This window comes from Chlamydomonas reinhardtii, chromosome 10, assembly GCF_000002595.2.
Source record: "Chlamydomonas reinhardtii strain CC-503 cw92 mt+ chromosome 10, whole genome shotgun sequence".
Lineage (NCBI taxonomy): Eukaryota > Viridiplantae > Chlorophyta > Chlorophyceae > Chlamydomonadales > Chlamydomonadaceae > Chlamydomonas > Chlamydomonas reinhardtii.
Genome location: NC_057013.1, coordinates 1462183 through 1480158, shown reverse-complemented (window position 1 = coordinate 1480158; position 17976 = coordinate 1462183). Strand labels below are relative to the sequence as shown.

The 17976-nt window shown below is 66.8% G+C and overlaps 4 protein-coding genes across 4 annotated transcripts in view; 3 read left to right on the top strand and 1 right to left on the bottom strand.

Annotated features, from left to right (window-relative positions):
* The first annotated feature begins 58 nt into the window (after window positions 1–58).
* On the top strand, window positions 59–4434 carry CHLRE_10g428706v5 (uncharacterized protein). The gene is made up of 5 exons (XM_043066601.1): window positions 59–885; window positions 1189–1590; window positions 1858–2076; window positions 2316–3422; window positions 3861–4434. Exons 1-5 carry the CDS (start codon window positions 211–213, stop codon window positions 4317–4319), a joined length of 2862 nt encoding a protein of 953 aa, XP_042919998.1. The 5' UTR covers window positions 59–210; the 3' UTR covers window positions 4320–4434.
* A 54-nt stretch (window positions 4435–4488) lies between these two features.
* CHLRE_10g428692v5 (uncharacterized protein) lies at window positions 4489–8735 on the top strand. Its single transcript, XM_043066600.1, has 5 exons — window positions 4489–5406; window positions 5561–6034; window positions 6274–6543; window positions 6733–7428; window positions 7582–8735. Exons 1-5 carry the CDS (start codon window positions 4711–4713, stop codon window positions 8128–8130), a joined length of 2685 nt encoding a protein of 894 aa, XP_042919997.1. The 5' UTR covers window positions 4489–4710; the 3' UTR covers window positions 8131–8735.
* A 15-nt stretch (window positions 8736–8750) lies between these two features.
* On the bottom strand, window positions 8751–15668 carry CHLRE_10g428678v5 (uncharacterized protein). Its single transcript, XM_001702655.2, has 13 exons — window positions 15419–15668; window positions 14852–15091; window positions 13901–14005; window positions 13583–13708; window positions 13130–13287; window positions 12615–12762; window positions 12119–12265; window positions 11823–11936; window positions 11419–11614; window positions 10972–11140; window positions 10179–10548; window positions 9760–9870; window positions 8751–9460 (listed from the first exon to the last, which is right to left on the bottom strand). Exons 1-13 carry the CDS (start codon window positions 15572–15574, stop codon window positions 9251–9253), a joined length of 2250 nt encoding a protein of 749 aa, XP_001702707.2. The 5' UTR covers window positions 15575–15668; the 3' UTR covers window positions 8751–9250.
* A 110-nt stretch (window positions 15669–15778) lies between these two features.
* Window positions 15779–17976, top strand: part of CHLRE_10g428664v5 (uncharacterized protein) — a 5926-nt gene continuing 3728 nt past the window's right edge. The window contains exons 1-4 of the mRNA XM_043066599.1: window positions 15779–16060; window positions 16219–16417; window positions 16983–17080; window positions 17558–17716. Of these exons, the coding sequence (XP_042919996.1) occupies window positions 16007–16060; window positions 16219–16417; window positions 16983–17080; window positions 17558–17716 (510 nt within the window). The 5' untranslated portion in view covers window positions 15779–16006. The remainder of the gene's footprint in view (window positions 16061–16218; window positions 16418–16982; window positions 17081–17557; window positions 17717–17976) is intronic.

Here is a 17976-nt window from a genome sequence, read left to right as displayed (position 1 = left end):
CCAAATGGCGAAACAGTCCAAATAACTGCAGTTTGCCGACTCGGCAGTGCCGCTCTCGAGACCGGGCTGGAGCTCCGAATGTGTTCTGCTATGACTATATCGGCAGTTTAAAGTGTGTACACGCTCCCGGGACATGTAGGAAAATAGCAAGTCATCGGTACAACTTGGCAATTCGCTGGAGCTGCGCAGTCTCGGTTTTTGCTCGAAGGGATGACTTCGCAACAAAGCCAAAATCTTGAAGCCAGCACGCCAGACATCGCGAGGCAGGGCCTTTCTCTCGAAACGGGGCCCAGCCGCGCCAATGCCAGTACACACCCCGACCCCTCGCGCGTGTGGACTCCGGTCGTGGTCCGTTGCATCGCCTCCTTCCTGCCGCCCAACGAGGTCGCCTGCAGCTTGCGCCTGGTGGACAGCGCCACGGCCGCGCAGTTCGCCGCGCCCGCACACGCCACCGTCACGCTCAGCCAGCCAGTGCCGCACCACGCCTTCGCGGCGCACTGGACCCGCCCCGACGCCTTCGCCGCACTCAGCCGGCTCGATCGGCAGGTGCTCCTCCGCAATACCGCCCGCAGCGGCTGCGTCGACAACCTGTGCCTCGCGCTCGACCTCATTCCGGACTGGAACGTTAACGTTGACCTAGTGCTAGACGCCGCAACCGGCGGCAGCCTGGCGTGCGCGCAGCTAGCGAAGGAGCGTGGGCACGTCGTCATAGGCCACCCTTCGCTCAAGGCGGCGGCGAGGGCGGGAAGCCGGGAGCTGTGTGAGTGGCTGTTGCGGGAGCGGCTGGCGCACGACCGGCGCGCGCTGCCGGGCTGGGCGGCCCGCGGCGGGCATGAGGCGTTGATGGAGCACTTCATCACCGCCACCGCCAACTGCTGCGACGCGGTGGGTGGGCCAGGGGGCGGGTGGTTGTATGGGCGGTCACGATGGGAGGTGATGGGGCTGGCTAATCTACCGTATGGTATTGTTGCACGGGTGGCAAATGGATGGATATTGTGGCCGCTTGGGGGCTGCCTCTTGCGCGTTGCCGCGGCAACGGCCACCCAGCACCGACAGATCTCCGCTGCCGCCGACATCCCACGTGCCCCACCACCCAGCTACCCGCTCCTTAGCTATCCTCTCGTCCTCCCTCCTTGCTTGCTAACATGACTGCTACTGTGTCACGCATTTCATCGCCACGCCACACAGCTCGGAGTGGACGACGTGCCAAACACAGAGCTGCTGGAGGGCGCGGCGCACGGCCTGCCGCTGCCGGCGCTGCAGCGCCTGTACCGGCGCCAGTTCGGCGGCTGCATAGGCGGTGGGGCGGCAGGGCCGGGGGAGCGAGAGGGCATGGAGGCGGCGGCGGAGCGGGAGGGGACGAGGCGTGGCAGCTGTGACTTGGCAGCGGATGAATCGGCAGCAGCAGCAGCAGCAGCAGGAGGAGGAGGAGGAGGAGGAGGAGGAGGGCCTGGAGGAAGAGGAGGATGCAGGGATGGGAGAGGCGGGGAGTTCGCTTGGGCGTACGGCGGTCGTGGGTGTGGCGGCGGAGGCCGCGGCGGCTCTGGCTGGGGGCCGCGCGTGGAGGTGTGCGAGGAGCTGCAATGCCTGGTGAGCGCCGCGGGCACCAGTGTCACACCGTCACACACCAGCCGGGGGCTAAGCGGCAGGGCATGTTTAGATTGTATGCGAGGCCGCACAGCGCTGCCGTACGGTCGCATGACAGTCGTAATACGGTATTGGGCCCTTGAACTTGTTCGCCTCGTGTACATTGGCTTGCTTCCTCCTCCTCGGTGAGCGGCTTTGCACTGCCGTACAACCTTCTTCGCGCAATCCTCCATTAGCGATCATCGTCGCCGTGTCACGTGCCACCCGCAGGCGGCGCTGCTGGCGGCGGCGGCGGGCAGCCCCACACCGGACTGGCTGGACAAGCTGACGTGGCTGGAGGCGCAGCTGCCGCGCGGCGGCGCGGAGGGGCGGCGGCGGCTGGGCCCCAAGGTGCGGCTGGCAGTCATGCGGGCCGCGGCCGAGGCGCCGTGGGGCGCGGGGGCGCGACTGAGATGGCTGCACCAAAGCGGATACGAGATGGAAGAGGAGGTGGGTGGCGTAGGCGGGAGCATGGGAAGAACGCATGCGCGCGTGCGGGGAGGCCGGCGCTGTGGGTGCCAGGAGCCGGCGGGCTGTTGCCGGTGCGTGCTGGACGGGACGGCTGTAGCGCACGCTGGGAGGTTCAGCAGCCAACAACGCGCCAAGAGGCTCGCCACTAGACATGATGTGTGAAATTTCGACAAGCCTTGTGCGTGCGTGCGTCTTTGTGTGGCTTTCTTCGCTTGCAGCTACTGATCAAGGCAAGTCGGGCACTGCGCGGCAACCTGGACGCACTCGACTACTGCCTGGAGGTGCTGGGCGGCGGCGGCAATGGCGGCGGCGGCGGCGGTGGTCGCCATGGGAATGGCGGCGGCGTCGACTGCCAAGGCGGCGACGGCGATGGTGGTGGCAGCGGCCGAGCCACGGCGCGCGTCAAGCCAGGCGCAGCCATCGCGTCGACTACCGAAGCGGGCGCACTTGCCGGGAATCAAAGGGCAGCAGCGGCGGCTGCAGAGCTAGCGGCGACCGCATTGCCAGCGGCGGCAGCGGAGGTCGCGGCGGCGTCGGCTGGGCTGAAGCGCTGCAGTCGCGAGCTCGTCGTCGCTTTGGAGAGACTGGCGGCTGCTTGCGCGCTTGACGGCAATGTGGGGGCTCTTGAGGTACTGCGGCGGCGCGGGCTGCTGCTGCTTCGGCCGCCACAGGGCTTTCTAAAGGAGTTGGTTGAGTCGGGCACACTGCAGAGCCTACAATGGGTGGTGGAGCGATGGCAGGAGCAGGAGCAGGCACAGGTGCAGGCGCGGGTGCAGATGCAGGAAGCCGCGGAGGGCGCGGAGGTTGCGAAACAAAAGGGTGTGGGCCGGCGGAAGGAGGATGGCCAGGCGGCCGAGGGGGCAATGAGGCCGCGGCAAGCGTCAGCGGCCGGCGAAGGGCAACACGGGGCCGCAACGTCAGCAGTCGCTGCGGTGCAAGCCGGGACGGCAGGGAGTGCTGGTGCTGCTGGTGGTGCTGGTGTGGCTGTGGCAGCAGCCGCGGCGCAACAAGGGAGCGGCGGTGGTGGGGCCTCCGCCGTCAGCAGCAGCGCCAGCAGCAATACCGGCAAGAGCAGTGGCGATGGTGTGCACACTGGAAACGGCGGCAGCCACGGCGGCAGTAGCAGCCCGCTGCTGCAGGAGCTGCACAGTGACCGGGTCATTCTGGCCGCCTGCTCGGCCCAGCGGCAGCACGGGCAGCCCGTGTTGGCTTGGCTGCGCGCCCGGGGCTGTGTGTGGAGCGCCGAGTGCTTCACGGCGGCGGCGGGCGCGGGCGCCAGTGAGGCGCAGCTGGCGTGGATGATCGCGGACGGCTGCCCGGTGCCGGTGAGGAGGGGGGGGGCAGAAGAGGGAGGAGCGGGGCTGGGGGGGGGGGGATTCGGGGCTGCCGGCTAGGGGTTTGAGACCAGGGATTGGCGTGTGAATGGGTGTAACGGTATGTGGTGAAGGTCAGGGGTGCAAACCCAAGGGTCTTGTCACGCGCGGGGTGTCGGGAAATCGCATCGCATGCGGGTGAGTGCAGTGCAGCCCAGGTCCCGGGGCCGCGACGCGGGTGCTGACTCGCCAGGGAGGTGCCGGGGCAGCAGCCCGAGACACGGCCGGCTGCCGGGATGGCAACGCTACACAGGCGTGTCACAGTCACAGGCGCTGCCCTTCAAGCCCCGCTCACACGTGCCGTACAAAGCCGGTGCGCCACCCCTCCCCACGCCCATTCCCACCCACCCCATAACCCCTCAAAACTTCACAACCCCGCCGCCCCTGCAGACCGGTGGAGAGCCCTACACGCTGGCCGCATACCAGGGCAATCTAATCGGTTTGCAAGCCATGGCACGACTGGGCTGCCCGTGGGGGCCGCCGGGCCGCGCACTGGCCCGAGCCATCTTCTTCCACGGCCGCGGCCGCCCGCCCCTGACGGCGCTGGATGAAATGCTGCGGCTGGGCTGTCCAGTGGATTGGCGGCGGGTGCTGGCGGCGGCGCAGCGGCGCGAGTGCCGGTATAATATTGCGGATGAGCAGCTGATGGAGTGGATTCTGGAGGGGGAGGAGCTGTGCCGGCGTCGGCAGGCGGCGCACGCGGCTCGCGGTCGACGGGTGCTGGGGTGGGTGCTGCGGGTGGCGTGTTGCGGAGGCCGGAGTGGTCCGGATATGGGTCTGTTTGAGGGATACGATAAGATGGAGGTGGAAGAGCCGTCTGAGTCGGAGAGCGAGGACGATTTCTGGTGAGGGAGTCGGGAGGGGGTCGGTGAAGGTGCGCTTTAACCGGGGCCCACCGGTGTCCGGGTTTGGACATCGGACTTTGGGGCCCAGGCGCACCGCGCAGCATCCGCAAGATAACTGGCATGGCTAGCAGTTCTTTCCGCGTTCTGATAACAAAAGCCTTCAACGGGCTGACTTGCGCTTACCTGTGTGCCACCTCGATGTTGCATGCCAGGCTAGTTGCCGACCAGACCTGCACCCGCGACCAACAACGAAACACGGCAGTGCGGGGTGTGCTGATGCCAATCTTTTAACAAAATCAAAGCAGCAGAACGACATCGGCGGGGCGCGCTGGGGCTGGCAGAAGTTGCACATGCTCGCGAGCTGTTCAGCTGAGAAACGCAGCGAACCAAGAGCCATGCCCGAAATCGAGATATGCTCCGGGCCTCCTTCACATGGACCACCCGACAAGCCCCAAGTGGCGACACCTGCAAACGTGAACACGAACGGCGGGCCCACCTCGCCGGTCCCGCAGACTCCTCGCAGTGCCGACGACCCCTCGCGCGTGTGGACTCCGGTCGTGGTCCGCTGCATCGCCTCCTTCCTGCCGCCCAACGAGGTCGCCTGCAGCTTGCGCCTGGTGGACAGCGCCACGGCCGCGCAGTTCGCCGCGCCCGCACACGCCACCGTCACACTCAGCCAGCCAGTGCCGCACCATGCCTTCACACACAAGTTCTGCGGCCCCGGCGGCCTGCGCGGCCTGGGCCGCGTGCAGCGCCTCCAGCTGCTCCACCTCACCGCGCACAGCGGCAATCTGCCCAACCTTCTCTCCCTTCTCTCCCTCCTTCCCGAGGGCGTGGGCCGGCCCTCGGTCTTCTACCACGCCGTCGCCGGCGGCCAACTCCACGTCTGCAAGGAGCTCACGGTGCGCAACGGCGGCGCGCGCTTCTGCACCGGCCCGTCGCCGCTGCTGGCGGCCGCGGCCACCGGAAGCAGGGAGCTGGTCGACTGGCTGCTGGAGCGGGGCTACACAGGGGAGCTGGATGGGGCGGCGGGCGCGGCGGCGCGGGCTGGGCATTTGGAGCTGGTGGAGCACCTGTTGGCGCAGCCCACGGTGAGTGAGAGCAGCCCAGAGCAACCTGTTTTCCCCATGGTCTAAAACACACACGCACACGCGCGCACACACATGCACATGCACACACACCGGCCACACACACACACACACACACACACACACACACACACACACACGATTTACCCACCAACAGACGGCCCGCTGCACGGACGTCAACTCTCTGTTGGAGGGCGTGGCGGAGGGCCTGCCTCTGCCGTACTTGATCCACATGTACGAAATGTACGGCGAGCGGTCGCATCAACAGGAGGAGCAGCTGGCCGGCGGGGGCGAGGAAGGAGGAGTGGCTGTAGCAGCAGCAGCAGCAGCAGCAGCAGCTGGAGCTGAGGCTGGGGTTGTAGCAGCTGGTGCTGGTGCTGGTGCTGGTGCTGGTGCTGGTGCTGGTGCTGGTGCTGGTGCTGGTGCTGGTGCGCGAGCTGCGGAGGCGGGAGCTCCAGTTGCGGCCGCAGGCGCAGGCGCAGGCGCGGCCGCAGGCGCAGGCGCAGGCGCGGCCGCAGGCGCAGGCGCAGCTGATGGAAATGGTGGAGGTGGAGGAGGTGCGGGCTTTCGCGCTCACGGCCTGATGGGTTGGGGCAGGCCGCCGCGGCGTAGGAGCACACGCTGCGTGACGGTGAGTGTGTGGGCGTGTGACATGACCGAGCCCAAAGCACAGGGCCTTTACGGTAACTGAAATGTACGTCTTGTTACATAGTTGAGGGGAACGACAGTTTGCAAGGAGGCGGCAGGCGGCAGCTGTGGGCACCCCGGCAGTTGGAGGACATCCAACTGCCTGTGGACTAGAGGCTGCAGCGGTGTGCCTATGCGCAGACTATTCACCGACCCGGATGTGCCGTGGTTGTGTGTATGCAGGAACGTATGCTCGCCGGTGCCGCGGCCAGCACCACTCCCTGTTGGCTGGCCAAACTTGAATGGCTGGCAGCCAAGGTGGAGGAGATGGAGGGCGCACGCGGAGAAGCACCAGCAGAAGGAGCAGCAGAAGCAGAGGGCGGGCCGCTGGAGGGGGAGCAGCGGCGGCCCTGGGGTGCGTCGGTGTGCCGGGCGGCGGCGGCGGTGCGCGAGGGTGCGGCCGACCGGCTGCGGCAATTGGCGGCTGTCCGGGAGCTGAAACTGGACGAGGAGGTGGGGCAGCACACGGGGGGGGGGGGTAGCAGTTCATGTGCAGAACGGAGTTTTTAAATTTCATGGGTCGGGGGGATGGGAATAGTGGAATACTCCGTGCTAACCCCTGTGCAGTAAAGAACGACAGGGATGTTGGGTTGTGTACGCTTGACTGCACTGACCGCGGGCATCCCCTCGCTCCAAGCACAGGCAGCACGCCGTGCCGCGGGCGCCGGCAATGCCGAGGCACTAGACCTCATCCTCACCGCCGCCCCCGAGGTGACGGCGGCCGTGGTGGCGGGCGGGAGGCGGCGCGCCACGCTGACGTCAACCGCTGTGCGCTGCGGCCACGTGGCCGTGCTGGAGGTGCTGCGGCGCCATGGCATTGGGCCGGGGCCCCCAAGCACGCAGGCGTGTCGCGAGGCGGTGGCGTCGGGTCACGTGGAGGTGCTGAAGTGGTTGTCGGCGTATTGGCGTGCCGGCGGCGGCGCGCCACCACCCCGTGGAGGCGGCGCGCGGGCTGGGGCGGCAGCCGGGGCTGGGGCGGCAGCGGGGGCTGGTGCAGGGGCTGGTGCCGCCCCCGGCGGTGCAGCTGTGGGTGACGATGCAGGCCAGCAGGATGCACCGGACGCCGCCGCCGCCGCCGCTGCCGCGCAGGGGGCGGCTGCGCCGCCGCCGCCGCTTACAACGGCACAACGTTTTGCCGCCCAGCGCTTGTTTGAGACCTGCATTCGGCGGCCCGAGCTGATGGTGGCGGCGGCGGTGCAGGCCGGCGGGCAGCCCGTGTTGGCTTGGCTGCGCGCCCGGGGCTGTGTGTGGAGCGCCGAGTGCTTCACGGCGGCGGCGGGCGCGGGCGCCAGTGAGGCGCAGCTGGCGTGGATGATCGCGGACGGCTGCCCGGTGCCGGTGAGGAGGGGGGGGAGGAGAAGAGGGAGGAGCGGGGCTGGGGGATGGCGGCGGTGCATTCCTGCGCCCCTTCGTGCCCAACTACCTCTCCTGCCTATCACATGGCTCATGCCTACATGCGTATGTGTATGTGTGTGTTTCTCCCGACGACAGGACGACGGTGAGCCCTACCTCCGCCCCGCACGCCACACCGACGTCACCACCCTCGCCATCCTGCGCCGCCTGGGCTGCCCCTGGGGCCCGCCCGGCGCCCTGCTCGCACGCGCCGTGTTCGAGAGCTACCTCTGCTGCCCCGTGCCCGCACTCCAAGCCCTCATCGACCTGGGCTGCCCCGTGGACTGGACCCGCGCGGTGGTGGCGGCGCGGCACCGAGTCCGCCGCATGGGCAAACACACCGCCGCCGTCGAGGCGCTGGCTTGGGTGCTGGAGAAGAGGAGGCAGGCGCAGGCGGAGCCGCGGCTGGCGCCGGGGCTGCATGATGCGCTGGCCTGCGTGCGGAGCTACCTGAGGGGCGAGCGGCACGTCACGCCGCTCACGCCGCAGCAGCGGCAGCAGCGGCGCCAGCGGGATGCGGCGGCGCGTGCGGCGTGCGGGTGGTGTCTGTTGGCGTGCTTCACATGCGGGCGGTTGGGCGGGGTTGCGCGGGCGCAGGCACGGCGGCAGCGGCTGATGGATGAGGTGGAGTTAGAAAATCATGTGTAAGGCAGGGAACTGGAAGCGGAAGAGGAAGAGGAAAGGGTGTCGAGGGTGACTGTATTCTAAAGAGGTGCGCTTTGCGTGGGTTGGTATGGATGGAGCGGAAGAGCCAGGTATACGTATGGGAAGGCGTTGGTTGTGTGGATACGTATGGCAAGGCGTTGTGGGTAGAGGTGAGGTGAGGTGAGGTCGACCTCACGTGTGTGCGATGTGCGCGCTGTGACTTTGATTGCCCTAGCGAAGTGTACGGACATTCATGCACGCGTGCGTGCCATTAAGGATTTGGCTTTCATCGCAGCCACCTGCTGCTGTTGCCCGTTGGCCCCTTGGCTGGCAGCCACCAACTCCCGTCCAGAAGGAGTGAACGGGTTGGCAAGGCTCTGGGATGGCATGACCGTGTGTGAGGCTAGGTGGGGTTGACATCGCTGTTTAAAGTAGGAGCAGGCGTCGAGGTCCCGCGGAGCGCATCCGGCCAAGGTAGCGGTAGCCTCGTCAGGGCCTGTTGGGACGCCTCTCATGGGGCGCGATTGTATGTAGGCTGACGAGCTACGACCAGGGGCACCCCTGGTTACGACGCCCGATGACGCAGCCGATTGTAACGTAGACGACATGAGCCTGCTGCTATTGCAGATTGCACATTACAGCAGGAATGCTGGTGCCCTAACAGAATCCGAGGCCCTGCTTAAAAGTTTCACGGTCACACAGATAGTCCAATGTGCATCGAGACACTCATCAATGCTTGCAATGCAGCAGCAACAGCGCATCCACGCTCCAATGCGCCGGCACCAGGGGAGGTCGGCACGTTATCTCAAAAAGCCCTGGTCGGCACGTTATCTCAAAAAGCCAGTAAAGCATCGCCGGAGATAGTCACGTGTCAATCAACATTTCGCAACAGCACACCGCAATGCATCACACCCACAGGGCAGCAGTCCAGGGGGGGGGGCGCACAAGCCCTTCCGCGCCGCCGCTGTGCACCCCACCACCGCCATATCACCACCCCATCCGCCACACCATCCTCACACAGCAGCTCACACTCGCTCCCAAACGCCCTCTCACCTCTCCAACCCCAACCTCCACACAGTCCACACAGCCCCACACAGTTCACACAGCCTCACAAACACGCGCCTCAAGCCGCCGCCACGGGCTGCTTGTCCTCCGCTGCCGCCGCCGCGGCGGCCTTTGCCGCTGCGGCGGCCTTGGCCGTTCCCGCCGCCTCCGCCTTGGCCGCCGCCGACGACCGCCGCCGCGCCACCTCCAGGTGCACCAGGAGCGCCGACACGTCGGCGGGGCTCACGCCGCCGATGCGGGAGGCCTGGCCGATGTCGCGAGGCCGGATCTGCAGCGGCGGGACAACGCGGAGCGCACGTACAGTCGTACACGCAATGCGGGACAGAGTTGAGAGTCAGACCCTGCCGTGCACCGCCACAAAACCCGCAGCCGAATGGGCACATGACGGCCGCATCCGTGCTGAACCTTAGCAGCTCCAGTGGCGCCGTACCCAGCGAGTAGCAATTGCATCAACGCCCTGTCCCTAACTCGCTGTGCCTTACCGCAACGCCCTTCCTGGCGGCTCACTAACCCAACCCCTCCCTTCCCGGCACCTGCCCTCCTGCGCCTCCACCGGCTCTGGCCCACCTTGCCCAGCTTCTCCCGCGCCTCCATCGACAGTGTGGCAATGGCGCTGTAGTCCAGGTCCGCCGGCAGCGGCTTGGAGGCCTTGGAGGCCAGCGAGGCCAGCTGCTTCTCCTGCGCAGGTGCATGGTGGGTTTTGGGTATGGAGTTTCGGAGTTTTGGGGTTTGGAGGTGGCGTGCTGTCATAGACAGGGCGCGCAGGGAGTGCTTGGGACAGTCGGGATTGCATGTGAAATCGAGCACCCGCTGACCCGAACACAACCATAAGCAGCACGGACCCAACCCCAACCCCACGGGCCACAGAACACACGCGCGCACACATACGCTCCCCCTCTGACTGGGTCTTGCTTTGCTTTGGAATGGAACCAACACCCGCCCGCCCACACACACCCCTCCCACACCTCCCACACCCTCACACGCACCTGTCGCGCAATGAAGCCGGCGTACTTGATGTCGATCTCCACCGCCTCCCGCTCCGAGAACCGCAGCTGCTCGCCACCGTCCAGCCCGTGCCGCTCCAGCACACTGTAGTGCACGTGCGGGCGCCGCAGCAGCTCCTCCAGCGTGGGCGACCCAGGCACTGCATGACCCGACAAGCTGCCCGCCTCGGCCGCCACGGGGGAGTCGGCACGAACCCGGGTGGTTCCGAGGCGTGCCTTCTCGGCCTCGATGCGGGCCTGCTTGGCAGTGAAGAGCGCCCAGCGGCGGTCGTCCACCAGGCCGATGTCGCGGCCCAGGGGCGTGAGGCGGCGGTCGGCGTTGTCGGAGCGCAGCAGCAGCCGGTACTCGGACCTGCGGGGGAAGGGGCGGTTGTTACATTGATGACTGTTTAAGAAGTGAAGGGGGTCCGTGCAGACTAGCTTAAGGAAAGGCGAAGATGCACAGGCGAGTGGGGAGCAGGGCGGGTGGGGATGGTGGGTGGACGGGTGGTTGGGAGTGGGTCGGCTGGGGCCGCACCCGCTGACGCTGCCTACATTACTCGACAGCCTGATGGTTGCCAGCCGCGGCCATTCCTGCTCACCACCCACCCCACACACATGCGGGCTACCCCCTCCCGCGGCACAAGCCAGCCTCCAGCCCCCCTCCTCGCCGCATCCGCGCAACCGCCACTCAGCCCCCCACCCCCGCCCCCCCCTCCGCCCCCCACTCACCCACGCCACCTCCCTCCCCCACTCTACCCCCCCCCCCCCCGCCTCCCCTCCCCATCCCCCCCACCTGCTGGTGAGCATGCGGTAGGGCTCCCGCAGGTCCTTAGTCACCAGGTCGTCCACCAGCGTGCCCAGGTAGGACGAGTCGCGGGGTAGCGCCACCGGTGGCCGCTCCTGAGCCCGCAGCGCCGCATTCATGCCCGCAACCAGGCCCTGCGCGGCAGCCTCCTCGTAGCCTGGGGGAAGGAGGTGGGGAGCATTGGGTTGGGTTGGGTAGGTGAGAGGGGTGAGCGGGGAGCGGGAGGTCGAGAGGCAGGAACAGAGATGCTAAACGTGACAGGGCACGCAGTGCAGGGCGCGTGTTGGGGGCGGGGGTGACGGTGGGGACCACGAGCGACGTGGGGTTCAGAGGGGATGGCTCCTGGACAGATGACAAGCACGCATGCACCCCCGCAAGCACGCACGCACGCCTGCACCCCCACACCTGCGCCCCTCCACACACACACGCACGCACCCGTGGTGCCGTTGAGCTGGCCGCTGAAGAACAGGCCGCGAATCTTCTTTGTCTCCAGCGTGGGGTGGCACTGGTGCGCGGGCAGGTAGTCGTACTCCACGGCGTAGGCGGGCCGCAGCATCTTGACGCGGCCCAGGCCCGGCAGTGTCTGCAGCAGCGCCAGCTGCAGCCGCTCCGGCAGGCCCGTGCTGAAGCCCTGAGGGGCGAGGGGCGCAATGGGGGGTGGTTATGGGAGGTGGTGGGTGGTGGAAGGGAGGGAGGGGGAAGAGGGAGAGGGGGAGGAGAGGCGGGATGGGCAATGGTAGGAAGGAGGGTAACACACACACACACACACACACACACACACACACACACACACACACACACACACACACACACACACGGAGGTACACGCACGCACACACCTGCACATACATCTCGGGCGTGTCGCGCCCCTCGGGCTCCAGGAAGATCTGGTGGCTGTCCTTGTCCGCGAACCGCACGATCTTGTCCTCAATGGAGGGGCAGTAGCGCGGGCCCTGGCAGCGCAGCAGCAGTGGAGGGGCAGGGGGGCCAGTGAGGCAGGGGGGGCAAGGGGGGCAGTGGGAGTGAGGCATAAGTAGTAATCACTGGCGCGAAGGGCCGGCGGGAAAAATTGAACCCGAGCCGGGTAGCAACCCCTTCCTCGCACAGGCGCCAGCGCTGCTGTGTGCGCACGCACCTTGCTGTCCACCCAGCCGCCGTAGATGGGCGTCTCCTGCAGGTTCTCGCGGATCAGGCGGTGCGTCTCCGCTGTGGTGCGCGTCAGGTAGCAGCTCAGCTGCGGCCGCGGCACGTGCACCTCCGGGTCAAAGCTGAACCAGCGCTCCTGCAGGTGGGTGCGGGGGGATGGTTGGGGGTGCGAGCGGGGGCAGGAGGGGCCGTGGTAATGGGGGTGGCATACCGGTAGTCGGTAAGAACAAGTTGAACGGGGAAGGACACGTAGGAATGGGAAGGACAGTTAGGAAGGGAGGGACAGGTAGAAAGGGACAGCGGGTTGAGGTCCGGGGCAGGGGCAGGGGCTTTCGGGGGCACGCCGGTTCTACGACCTTCCAGACCTTCCGGCATGCTGTGCGCCCTCCCCATTCCAGCAAGCTACCTGCTTGGCCGACCGCATGCCCCTCCTCCCTCCCCCCCCTGCCCCGCCTGCCCGCCTGCCGGCGCCCCCCGCCGCTCACGTCCTCGTCTCCCGGCTGCGGCTCCAGCGCCCCAAAGTCCACTGTGCGGCTGTCTATGCGCGCGGGCGTGCCGGTCTTGAGCCGGTCCGTCTCGAAGCCCAGCTGCTGCAGCGCCTCCGTCAGACCCACACTCGCGGCCTCGCCGGCCCTGTGTGTGTGTGTGTGTGTATGGGAGGAGGGTGAAAGCTGGAAGAGGGGGGTGCGCAGGCAAGGAGAAGGGAGGAAGAAGAGAAGGGAGGAGAACGGAGGAGGAGGAAGGAGGAGGAGGACGAGGATGCAATGTTGTGGTGTGGCGTACGGCTGCTGTGCACCGGAGTCCATGCTTGCGTCCCAGCCTTGATCAGGGGCTGGGACTCGATTCATTCACCGGCCCCACGCCCTCCCCGTGCCTGCCCCGTGCCGCCTTCCCCCCCTCTTCCCCACCTTCCGCCCAGCTAATTTGGCTTGGTCTCGGGCCAGTGTGGGCTGGTATCTACAACCTTCCCCCCACACACACACCCACATCCGCCCCTCACCTGCCGGCGCTCATGGACTGGCGGCCCACCCAGATGGTTCCGTTCATGAAGGTGCCGGTGGTGAGCACCACGGCGCGCGCGGCGAAGGTGATGCCGAAGTAGGTGCGCACGCCGCGCACCTGGTCGTTGGGGCCCACGTCCAGGCCCACCACCATGGCCTGCCGGGGGAGGAGTGTTTGTGCACAAAACGGAGTCCGACGTGTGTGTGTGTGTGTGTGTGTGTGTGTGTGTGTGTGTGTGTGTGTTTGTGTGTTGGGGCAGGGGCCTCCAGGCATGGCTGTTAAGGCTCAGGGCGACAGTGACCAGCGGCACCGCGCTGTCACATGCTGCCGCGCTCTTGGCGGTGCCAGCCAGCAAAGCGCCCACAACCCCTACCCATCCCTCGCCCGCCCCTCCCATCCCACCCACCCACCCACCCATCCCCCGCCCGACCCGCCCCCACCCAGCCCCCACCTCGCGTATCTCCAGGTTGGGTGTCTCCTCCAGCACCTTGCGGATGACGCGGCTGTACTCCTGCTTGTCGGTCTGAGCGCGCAGGGCCCACACCGCCGGGCCCTTGCTGCGGTTCAGCACGCGCTTCTGCAAAGGGGCGGGAGCGGGGGGCGGGAGGCGGGGGGCCGTTGGCAAGCGAGTTTACGCTAGCGTGCAAGGCGGGTGCCAAGGGTGGACAAGTACCTTCATTTTTTCCTCCATGTTCCCCACCTCCCGCCTTCCCCATGTCACATAAGGCACCCCCTCCTCCGCCCCCTCCTCCGCCCCCCCCGTGGGCACCTGCAGGTAGCAGCGGTCCGCCATCTTGCCGATCTCGCCGCCCAGCGCGTCCACCTCGTGCACCAGCTGCGACTTGGCGGGGCCGCCAACAGCGGGGTTGCACGGCTGCGGTTCGTGTGTGTGTGGGGGGGGGATGGGGCGTGGGGTGGTGGGAAGGATGGAAGGATGGTGAGTGGGGGGCTGGGTGCAGGTGGAGGGGAAAGAACTCAAAGAAGGGAAGAAGAGGGCGAGGACGCGGCAAGGTTGGGTCAGCAAGTGAGCCAGTGAGCGTGTGGGCAACTTTGCGTCGGCTCAGCTCAACCAGCTTCAGCCCGGCCCAGCCCTGCCGCCAACCCCATGGCGTGCCGGCTCCACAGGGCAAGGCTGCGGGACCGCAAACTGCCGACAACCCCACGGCGACGCTGATCTCCACGCGCCGCCAGCGCTGCCCTGCCACGCGCCCCGCGACTGCCCCACTGCCCGCAGGTCTGCCCGCTGCCCCCTGCCTCCTTCCTCCTTGCCACCCCACAGGCCGGGGCAGTCCCTCTTCCCCCTCCCTCCTCCCCTACGGCCGGCCTCTGCCTCACGTCCGGCCTCGGCAGGCACCGCCTTGCCAGGCAGCGACTCCGCCGCCTGCTCCGCTCTTCCCTCCTGCGCTGCTGCGTCTCTTCCTGACCGCCAGCCGCCGGTGCGCCGCCAGTCCCCCGCCCGGCCCGGGTGCCCAGCCCCGCTGCCACGCCGGGTGATGCCGTCGGCAGCCCCACCCCGGCTCCATGGCGCCCACGCCCGCTCATCGCTACGGCGCGCGTCTAACCCCTTATCACGCCGCCACAGCGTAAGCTGTCTAGCCACAGCCTGCCCGCCGTTACCCGTCCCTCCTTTCCTCCGCATTGCCCCCATGCCCGCTCCACGCTCCGCCTCCTTTTGCGCGCGCGAATGCACGTGTAAGCACTTGTGTGCCCGCCGCCGCACCTGCCAGCCGATGCGGTCCAGGTTCAGCGTCAGCAGCAGCGTACGGCATCCCAGGCGCGCCGCCGCCAGCGCCGCCTCGCAGCCGGCGTGTCCGGCGCCCACCACAATCACGTCATAGTCCTCCTCCGCATACCAGTTGTTGCCCGTGCCACTGCCGGCAGCGGTGCTGCTGCTGGTGCTGCTATTGCCGGGAGTGATGATGGTCGGGCCGCTGGTGCCGTTGGCCCCGGCGGCGGCGGCCTGTGGCGGAAGGGAAGTGGAGGAGGTCAATTTTGGGCGGTGCCCAGGGGTTTGAAGTGCGAACCCACCCAAACCCAACCCATTGCCGCAACGTTGTTGGACACCAGGGCTCAGATAGTGCGTGTGAAGAAGGCTCAAACGGATGCAACGTGAGAGGGAGGGGGCTCAAGGTAGCTGATGGGCGCTAAGGAAGCCGTAGTGCACCATGGTTGGCAGCACAGCCGACGAGCGTGGGTGTTGCGGAGGCTCTCGGTTAACGACGCCGCTTCTCTCTCGCAGTCCCCAAAGTCCCAATTCGCCATCTATTATGCAAAAGCTTCCCCGCACCTTACTGACATGCCGGCTAGCGGCAGCGGACTGCTGCGCAACTGGCCGCCACGAAATTGGGCTGCACACACCCGCCACGGAGGGCAGCGCCGGCGCCAGTAGCTGCAGCGACCCTGACGGGCCCCGTAGTAGACGTTTAAGCGTTGCCGAAGCCATCGGGCTGCAGGCCCTCATATGCGTTCCCTTAAGCTGGCGCTAAACGACTGGTTTTAAGCACCAGCGCAACAGAAAAGCTTCCTAGCTTTGTTGGTGCAAAACGAGCAAAAACAACTTGTTTCTGCGAGTTAGTAGGCAGCACGGTTTGTGAAGGGCCGCTGCTTGCTTGTGCCCATGCAGAAAACATTGCTTGCACCGACAGCCCGGGTTGAATACGTGACAGCGGTGCTTCTGATGCGGAAACTGCCAGCTGCTAGCTACGCTAAGCCTCATTTAGAAAGCCCTGGTCTTGCGGCACTGCAGTTGAGCGGAAGCCCAGCGTGCAGGCCTTCTCTTTGCCATCTTGTAGAATGAGCTGTACATACTAGGACAATTCTACCAACGTCAGTAGAAATCTAGGGCTGGGACCCTTGCTCGGCTCCTGAAGGGATCATGTCCGACTACGAGGACGAGGAATTCGATAATTATGAAGATGAGGGCTTTGATGTGAGCAAGCAATCCATAAGGACAACATGCTGGTGCAGAATGCTGCAGTTGGGCGCGCAGGCCGCGACATGCCGTCGTTGCATGCTCTTTCTCACGGGCGTGACTTTCACGCCTCTTGGGCCTACCATGGTGCTGAAGGGAACCTGTTCTGCTTGCAGGGCGAGGAGGAAGAGGAGGACGAGTACGATGTGCTGCCTCAGTCTAAGGGCGCAGGGACGCCGCAGGCTACGACGCCAAAGGAGGTAGCTTCTCCGACGAGGGGGCCACAGCGAACCTCCTATGCTGGCAATGCCCGGCCGCCGTCGGCTGGGCCAGGCGGGGGCGGGGGCGGCATCCTCGGCAACCGCGGAGGCCACGGTGAGTGCACCTCGGATGGAGCTCGGCGGGTTGGGCGCTAAGCTCGCGACTGCGGCCCGCGGCAGGGGGGGCTGGTGTGTGCGAGGAGGAGCAGCACGGAAGGGTCCAGCTGGCGCAGCTCATTCCGGGCGTCTGCAGCGTGCGTGCGTGTGTGTTTGGGGGGATGTGGAGCCGAGTTGGCCAGAGTCAACGCGGTTGCGGGCTGGTACTGACAACTGAGCCGGACGTGGCCCTCTTTGACCACCGCACATTACACCCTGACTGAATCGGCGGGTGTGGCAGGTTCGGCTGCCTTCCAGACAGCCCAGCGCGGCGAACCCATGTCGGAACACACAGAATAACCAGGAGAGGATGGAAGGGTGTCGAGAGGCGCGGAAGGCGGGCAACTGGACCCGCCGCAAAGGCCCCACCTGCCAATCACGCCGCCGCCAGGCGCCCTTCCTTCACAGCCCCTTCACCATGCACCGCACTGCCGCCCGCACACCCACTGCCACCTGCACCTGCACGCACAAACCCGTCCGTCCGCCCGCCCCCGCCACTCCGCTCCCTCACCCTGCGCCCGCAGCTACCACGGTGGACATTCCCTCTTTCGCGGGGCTGACGGACGCCCAGAAGCGCTCGGCCATGAAGAAGCTGGCGGGGGCTCTGAAGCGCATCAAGCAGGTGGGCGGCGGCGACTAAGGGGCGGCTGTGGGGATGCGGGCTAGTAGGGTGCCAGGAGCGGCCGAGGGGAGGGGGAGGGGGTTGTAACTACCAGCCCAAACGAGACCAAACCAAGCTCAACTAGCGGAGCGCGGCAGAGGCGGCAGTTGCAAGCGATAATACTCGGGGAGGGGAAGGGTGGCGGGGTTGTATGGGTGTTGGCAGAGTTGTGGCGGGTGGGAGAGGCAGCGCATCGAGGGAGCGGCTGGGCGCGTGCGGGGCGTAGCCTGGAGGTGGCGAGCAGGGGCTGCCCTGCTTCAGGCAGCACAGCCAGGACTTGGCCAGGCGTGTGCGAGCAGGCGGCCCCCACCGGCACCCCAACACCCGCCCACTCCCCCATCATAGACTACTACCCCTCGCTCTCCTTTTTGTCATCCTTGCAATGCACTCACTCCATTCTTCCATGAACGGCTGACCGCACGTCCTTCCCCCCCACAGGTCAAGCTGCAGGTGGTGGCCATGGACGACTTCCCGCAGCTGACCTCGCTGTCCAAGTACGAGCTGTACAACATGGGCCGCTCGCGATACGCGGGGCTCAAGGTGGCTTCCTCGCAGACACACGCCGACGACAAGGAGGAGGAGTGCCAGACGGAGGAGGTGGGGCGGGGGCGTGAAGGGGGGGGGGTGCGGAGGAGGCGCGCGGGAGGAGTGGGAGGGGGCTGGTAGCGGGTGTTGGTTGGGCACATGGGCAATCTGCCGGCCACTGTCTGGGACAGCCACCCGGCGCTGGTTCCCGGCATTCCCCCCCTCCCATTGCGATAATCAGTGGACTGCTTCGCCTCCTCACTCGTGGTGCCTCAACCCTCCTGGAGTCCTGGTGCTCGACCAAACCCCCTCAACCATGTACCCTCCCTCCC